The 7,950-nt window shown below is 41.0% G+C and overlaps 3 protein-coding genes and 1 pseudogene across 3 annotated transcripts in view; all 4 read right to left on the reverse strand.

Moving 5' to 3' along the window:
* The window catches only part of LOC132169677 (uncharacterized), a 99,440-nt gene that overhangs the window by 68,170 nt on the left and 23,320 nt on the right, over positions 1–7,950 (reverse strand). The gene's annotated exons all lie outside the window — the stretch shown is intronic.
* Positions 163–1,169, reverse strand: LOC132172765 (UPF0481 protein At3g47200-like; annotated as a pseudogene).
* LOC132170586 (UPF0481 protein At3g47200-like) lies at positions 1,659–3,611 on the reverse strand. The gene has a single exon (XM_059581608.1). It carries the CDS (start codon positions 3,204–3,206, stop codon positions 1,731–1,733), a length of 1,476 nt encoding a protein of 491 aa, XP_059437591.1. The 5' UTR covers positions 3,207–3,611; the 3' UTR covers positions 1,659–1,730.
* LOC132170585 (UPF0481 protein At3g47200-like) lies at positions 4,490–6,141 on the reverse strand. The gene has a single exon (XM_059581606.1). The coding sequence runs from the start codon at positions 6,127–6,129 to the stop codon at positions 4,651–4,653; it is 1,479 nt and encodes a 492-aa protein (XP_059437589.1). The 5' UTR covers positions 6,130–6,141; the 3' UTR covers positions 4,490–4,650.

Genomic DNA, 7,950 nt, shown 5'->3' on the forward strand with positions numbered 1-7,950 from the left:
GTATTTAACCCAAATAATTATTCCATATATTTAACATATATATTAGCCAAATTGACTTCTAGACTAAATATAAACAAGCCCTTCAACTCCATAAATCTACAATAAATCAGAAATGCATAAAATACCAAAACTTCCTAACAGGGATTCATCTTCTCCGGCTGTTCAATCACCTCTGGAGCAGGGCTTACCAGAGAAAGGGAGCAACACTGAATCTTTTATATATGATCCAAATTCAACTTTTCCGAAGGGTTGCAGGGCACCGGCAATCCCAGATGCAGTCTGAACAAGGGTGAGATACAGAGCAAATATTGCACCCATCGTTGAGAATCCCACGCCAGCTGCTGAAATAGTGGTGCACCAACCCTGCTCGAATCTTTGCATAAACGGAAGCAAAGTAAGAATTGGCATCATCCGCCACCATGTACAAGTACGACTCGTCTGCAACCCCGATCAATTTCCCTGCAAATGGTGCTCACAAGTTTAGCAACCTCTCTGTTACTTCCCAAAGAATGCTGAAGCACTTCGTTGTAATGGAGAAGCCCCACGTCCTTTGCTTAGTTGATGAGTCCATCGAAGAAGAACATGTAGGCAGTGACGTCTGGGTGGCAATGGCGGTGGCATTTTTCGAATGCCAGCATGTTTCGAAACAGAGTACCTTTGTAATCGTCGATGTACAGAGGAGGGATCTTCAGCACCCCTTCCTCGTACGTTACATCGAGCAGCTGCGAATGTTTTGCTCTCTGTATTTTGACACTGGCTTCTTTCAGCTCCGTTGTTGAACGGATCATGTTGGGCTGTTTCCGCCTCGCCGGCGTCACCGAGAGAATGGTCGACCGGAAAAGGTCGAGAAAGTGCCTTGCTCCGGTACTTCCTTCACCGGTTGCTACGATCTTCGGCGGTGTTGTGTCAAAATCTCTTTGCAGCAGAGGATTAAAGAAGTGAAGCGCAAGCTTTTGCAAACATGGCGGCGGCGGCGGTGTAGCATTTTTACTTGTGATTTCAAACAATTCCGACAGAACAAAGAATGGGAGCTGGTTTTCAAGCATTATCAGATCTCGATGGAAAATGGGTAGCATCCACCTTTGGATGAAAGGTATTTGGTGTTCGGATTCACGCGGCCACACCTCTCTAAGAAGCTCAACAACAAAGCAGCCACCGACGAGCATCATCGATGAACTTTCTTCACTTCCAACTCATTATAAGATTATTTCTTTCATAAGAAAGGCTTTAAACCCATCTCGCAAAGTTTGAAGGTGAACCTTCTTCACTTCCAACTCATTGGTAAGAGTTTTGAAGAATCTCCCAAGTTTGCTTTGAAGTAGTTGCATTAGCCTTTCCATCATTTTTTCAAGTGGCTTGTAAAGACTACTTTTGAGTTGGATATGGAATCTTCGTTCTCCACCTCCTTTTATAACCTTTTGTCAATGATCTCCCATAAATCTTGTGATCCCAATTAATTAGATTGCCTTCATAAGGTATGGATACACCAATGATCATAGTTGTCTTTGATGATCAAAGGCATTTGAAAAATTGAAATGGAATCATTCCATTTGCCATTTTCTTTTCTCACCACCGTAAGTGGAAATCAAGAGGGCTAAAAACACACTCAATATTCTAACAAAGACAGAAGAAGATAAAGAGATGAAAATAATTTTTATTCCCTACATTTAACATATTTATTTCCCAAATTGACTTTTAAACTACGTACAAGCAAGTCCTTCAATCACCCACTAGAGGGATTCATCTCCTCCGGCTGTTGAATCACTTCTGGAGCAGGGCTTACCAGAGAAAGGGAGTAACATGGAGTCTTTCAGATATGATCCAAAGTTGACTTTTTGCAGGGCATCCAGGGCACCAGCAATTCCAGAGGCAGTCTGAACAAGGGTGAGGTACAGAACAAATATTGCACCCACAGTTGAGAAGCCCACCAGCCAGCTGCTGAAGTAGTGGCGCACCAATCCTGCTCGAATCTTGGCGTAAATGGAAGCGAAGTAAGAGTTGGTGTCATTCGCCACCATGTACAAGTATGACTCGTCTACAACCCTATCAATCTCCTTGCACATGGTGCTCACATGTTTGGCAACCTCTTTATAGCTACCAAGAGAATGGTGAAGAACTTCATTGTAATGGAGAAGCCCCACGTCCTTGGCTGAGTTGATGAGTCCATCGAAGAAGAACATGTAGGTTGTGACGTCTGGGTAGCAATGGCAATGGCATTTTTCAAATGCCATCATGTTTCGAAACAGAGTACCTTTGTAATCGTCGATGTACAGAGGAGGGATCTTCAGCACCCCTTCCTCGTACGTTACATCGAGCAGCTGCGAATGTTTTGCTCTCTGTATTTTGACACCGGCTTCTTTCAGCTCCGTTGTTGAACGGATCATGTTGGGCTGTTTCCGTCTCACCAGCGTCACTGGGAGAATGGTCGACCGGAAAAGGTCGAGAAAGTGCCTTGGCTCCATTCCTTCAGCCGCTATGCTCTTCAGGGGTGTAGTAGTATCCAAGTCTCTCTGCAACAGGGGATTGAAGAAGTGAAGGGCAAGCTTTTGCAAACATGGCAGCGGCGGTGTAGTACTTTTACTTGTGATTTGAAGCAATTCCGACAGAACAAAGAATGGGAGTTGGTTTTCAAGCATTATCAGATCACGACGAAAATTGGGCAGCATCCACCTTTGGATGAAAGGTATTTGGCGTCCGGATTTATGCTGCCACACCTCTCTAAGAAGCTCAACAACAAAGCAGCCATCAACGAGCATCATCTCCACAAATTCGTCTTTTCCAAGTCGGATTTCCTTTTCCTCCGAGTAGCAAATCCGAGCTTCTTTCTCCAGTTTTCCCAGGGCATTCTTCACAAAATCTAATTTGACTCCATTTTCTCCAATCGGGTCGAAAAGGCGGTGAAAAAAATTCAGTTTGAGTTTCTCCATGTCTTGTAGGCGCGCTACTCCGTGGTGGTATGGACCGATTGAGATGACGTTGGGGTCATAAGCCTTTCTTTGCACCAGTCGCATAATATCTGGGACCTTGTAAATGCAGACTGCAGAGCTGCTCTCTTCTGGAAACTCGGGCTTCAAAACCCCTTTCATTGAATTACTTGAGTAGAGCCTTCCATGAAGAGCCCCTGTTCTTGTACTTTTAGCGACAGCATGCCATGTTTTTCTGCTTATTTGCTGCAAGAGCAACCTTGTAAGTCTAGTGTTCCCCATTAGCAACGAGGAAAGAAAGGTAGACAATTGCTCTTGTTTGGAGTAGAACTTTAATCATCGTTGACATAAATAGGGCAGCTGCACCAAGTCAATGTTTGATGTTAGTCTTTTTTTACTCTAATTGTGTCAATTCTTTCTTAGGATGCTGATGCATATTTCCGAAATGACATAATATTTGCAGTACTTAATGGATGATTGACTTGTACTAGGCGTTTGCGTGAGGAAAAGAAACCAAAAAACACAGAGAAAACGAAAGAAGCAGAGCAGAGTAGCTTGATTGAGGGCGTGGGTTATGCTGTCTTTGCATATTGCTCTTCCCAAGTTGTTCTTATAAACTGATTAAATATAAGGTCACATGTTTTTCATCTGAAATCTTTATTTCTGATTGTGTAATATAAAATTGTGTTGGAGGCATCCTTGATTAATTTATTTATTTCTTCTTCTTCTTCTGGTTCATGGATTCTTCGTACCCGGTGGCATCCTTCTTTGTTTAATGTTCTTTTTATTTGTTTTATTCAAGTAGCCAGCGAGTTCTCGGGTCACCATGGTTTGGTAGTGTTGAGTGGTCTTGAGCTTCTCTCATTTCCAAAAGTTAGCTCAAGAAGTGAGGTTTTTCCTCACACTTATAAACTGACCACCGGTCCATTCCACAACCGATGTGAGATTACCTCTAACAATCTCACACTCACCCATCGGGCCCTCATTGGAGCAGAGACAATCTATTTCTCCCGTGAATTATTAGACTGGGACTTGTTGGTAGAACTTTGGCTCTGGTACCAGTGTTGAATGGTCTTGAGTCACTTTCAACCTAAACTAGCTCAAGATATAAAGTTTTCCTTCACACTTATAAATTAATCACGAGCCTCTTCTACAACTGATATGGAATAACCTAACAGGTAAGTAAGAATGTGATCAAACACGGTTGTTGAAATGTTCATGGTCACTACACATTGTGTATCATGGCATTCTGCTGAGTCTCATAAAGGATTGACGGCAGAGGTGAGCACAACATAGCATATAGCTAATTCCCATATTAAGGTTTGACTAATTCCCCTCCCAAGCTATTTCAGCCATTAATAACTATACTTGGTCTGAATTGATGAATGAGCTGACTGTAGCGGAACGCATATTAAAGGCTAAGGCAACTATGCATATTGGTCAGACATCTTTTTCTAAGCTGAAAGGCAGGGAAAAAGTAGAATTGCACCAAGCAAGTTTGCAAGTCAGTTGCAAAGGGAGTAAACAAAGCAACAGAAGCCAAGCCTAGGGGAAAAGTATTTCCATTGTAGGGAAGCAGGGAATTGGAAGAGAAACTACCCAAAGTTTCTCTATATTTAACATATTTATTAGCCAAATTGACTTGTAGACTAAATACAAGCAGGCCCTTCAACTCCATAAATCTACAATAAATCAGAAATGCATAAAATACCAAAACTTCCTACAGCTACAGGGATTCATCTTCTCCGGTTGTTGAACCACCTCTGGAGCTGGGCTTACCAGAGAAAGGGAGCAACACTGAATCTTTTATATATGATCCGAAGTCACCTTTTCCCAGGGGTTCGATGGCACTAGCAATCCCAGATGCAGTCTGAACAAGGGTCAGGTACAGAGCAAATATTGCACCCATCGTTGAGAATCCCACCAGCCAGCTGCTGAAATAGTGGCGCACCAATCCTGCTCGAAACTTGGCATAAATGGAAGCAAAGTAAGAATTGGCGTCATCCGCCACCATGTACAAGTACGACTCGTCTGCAACCCGATCAATTTCCCTGCAAATGGTGCTCACAAGTTTAGCAACCTCTCTGTTACTTCCCAAAGAATGCTGAAGCACTTCGTTGTAATGGAGAAGCCCCACGTCCTTTGCTGAGTTGATGAGTCCATCGAAGAAGAACATGTAGGTGGTGACGTCTGGGTGGCAATGGCGGTGGCATTTTTCGAATGCCATCATGTTTCGAAACAGAGTACCTTTGTAATCGTCGATGTACAGAGGAGGGATCTTCAGCACCCCTTCCTCGTACGTTACATCGAGCAGCTGCGAATGTTTTGCTCTCTGTATTTTGACACCAGCTTCTTTCAGCTCCGTTGTTGAACGGATCATGTTGGGCTGTTTCCGTCTCGCCGGCGTCACCGGGAGAATGGTCGACCGGAAAAGGTCGAGAAAGTGCCTTGCTCCGGTACTTCCTTCACCGGTTGCTACGATCTTCGGCGGTGTTGTGTCAAAATCTCTTTGCAGCAGAGGATTAAAGAAGTGAAGCGCAAGCTTTTGCAAACATGGCGGCTGCGGCGGCGGCGGCGTAGTATTTTTACTTGTGATTTCAAACAATTCCGACAGAACAAAGAATGGGAGCTGGTTTTCAAGCATTATCAGATCTCGACGGAAAATGGGCAGCATCCACCTTTGGATGAAAGGTATTTGGTGTTCGGACTCACGCCGCCACACCTCTCTAAGAAGCTCAACAACAAAGCAGCCATCGACGAGCATCATCTCCACAAATTCGTCTTTTTCAAGCCGGATTTCCTTTTCCTCCGAGTAGCAAATCCGAGCTTCTTCCTCCAGCTTTCCCAACGCATTCTTCACAAGATCTAATTCGAGTCCACTCTGGTCAAAAAGGCGGCGAACGAATTTCAGTTTGAGCTTTTCCATGGCTTCCAGGCGCTCTACGCCATGGTGGTACGGACCGATTGAGATGACATTGGGTTCATATGCCTTTCTTTGCACCCGGCGCATGATATCTGGGACCTTGTAAATGCAGACTGCAGAGCTGGAAATCTCTTCTGGAATCTCAGGTTTCAAAGCCTCTTTGAGTGAATTACTTGAATATGGCCTTCCATGAAAAGCACCTGTTCTTGTATCTGCAGGAGGATGCCATTGTTTTCTGGCTATTTGCTGGAAGAGCAACCTTGTAAGTCTATTGTTCCCCATGAGAGCAGTTGAGGAAAGAAAGATAGACAATTGCTTATGCTTCGAACGTTGACTTAAATAGTGTGCCAAGACAACGTTTGATGTTAAGAGTCTTCTTTTAGTCTATAAAATATAAGGGGCATAGGAAACTTCTTATAAACCAAACCTTTTTTTATTTATTTTTTATTTTTTTATACGGTTTAAAGTGAAATGGAATTTTTTTTTTTTTTTTTTGCATGACTTTTATTGTACTTATATTTCTATTTAGTAGGGTAAATGTATAATAAGTCACTGAGTCAATTCGTTAAAATTAAAATATTCTCAAGTTTGTTTTTTTTCGAAAATTTATTCTCTGAGTTAATTAAAATGCCAATAGAATTCCTACCGTTAGATTTTTGTAACGTCCGTTAGTTCTAATCAAAACCTATTGTTTTGCCACATCAGCGTAATAATTTTTTATTAATTTAATTTCAAAAAGAATTTTTTTTTTTTTTTTTTTAAGAAAAAAGGTTGCACCCTTTGGATGGTTAGGGCAGGCCTGCAACCCACCCCTAGAGTTTAGGGTGGTTTAGGAGTGGCTCAACCAAAGGAAGGGTGAGCCTGCATTTCAAGTACCCCCAACTAAATGGAATTGTTCTTCATGCGCGCATTCAGATAATATGCTAACTCAACAAAGATATAAACAAGATGGAGAAGCATTTTTTATTTTTTTATTTAAATAGTTGTTTAATCAATTCTTAGATTAAAATCAAACTTTCAAGTGCTCGGACTATGATCTTCATTATTTGAACTTGTATTTATTTTTTTAAATGGGGTAATTAATAAGGCACGTGGGAAAAGAAGCTTCTTGCCAGTTGCCAGTTGCCAGTTGCGAGGATTTTCATTTATTCTCCCGTGCTTTCGCTGTTATGATGCAGATGAATACTTCCGAGATGACGACAGCAGTTTGCAGTACTTTCTGACTTTTACTACGCGTTTGCGGGAGGACAAGAGATCAAAAAAATCAAAGAAACAGTGTAGAGTTCCTTGATTGAGGGGGGCGTGGGTTTACGCTCTCTTTGCACGTGGTTAAGGTTTTATTTTACTGTATTATTTAACACAAAAAAATCTCTTAAGTGACAAGAAATTACAGGCCATCAATGGGTAACTATGGATAGAGTTTTTGATCTTTTACCACCTAAAATTTTTATGAACAAAAAATAATTTTTTTATTGCACTAAATCATTTCTCTTTGTGTAATAATGAGTTCTTCTTCATCAACTTTAAGGAAGATTAACTTGAGTATGTATATAGGGATTCGGATCTCCTCTAATTTGAGAGAAATTAGAGATTTTTCAATTGTTAATGACGACCGTTTATTTTAAATTTAATGGTCTATAAAATCATTTAAATCTCAATAAAACAAAAGTCAGCATTTAATACTTTGGTTATATAAAAGCAGCTAGCATTTTATAGACTATTAAATTAAAATAAAGGACTGCAATTAACAATTCGAGAATCTCAAATTTCTCCTTAGTTGGAGAGGATCTCAATCCTGCATATAGTGAGAATTATTTACCTAAGGAATACTATTTAGTACAACATTGGTTGACTCATTCTAGCCACAAAAAACTTTTTGAACAACTTAATCTTTGATGAAGGTCGATTACACTTTCTTTCTTTTTTTTTGTTTCACAAGTAATCTTTGATTAATTCACAAGTACTAAAGCACTCAAACATCCTTAATGGTCTGCTGAGGGCCTAACACAAAACCAAAGACAAATTTTCATGTTGTCAATCCCCATCAACAAACTTCATTTTGATGTTTTTGAGTGTTTTTACGACATCTCTCATTTGCATCCT

Source organism: Corylus avellana, chromosome ca2 (genome assembly GCF_901000735.1).
Source record: "Corylus avellana chromosome ca2, CavTom2PMs-1.0".
NCBI lineage: Eukaryota > Viridiplantae > Streptophyta > Magnoliopsida > Fagales > Betulaceae > Corylus > Corylus avellana.

What these genes read in the sequence shown, in the direction of transcription:
- LOC132170586 (XM_059581608.1), bottom strand. Translation starts at nt 3,206, where the DNA reads ATGGGGAACACTAGACTTACAAGGTTGCTCTTGCAGCAAATAAGCAGA.
- LOC132170585 (XM_059581606.1), bottom strand. Translation starts at nt 6,129, where the DNA reads ATGGGGAACAATAGACTTACAAGGTTGCTCTTCCAGCAAATAGCCAGA.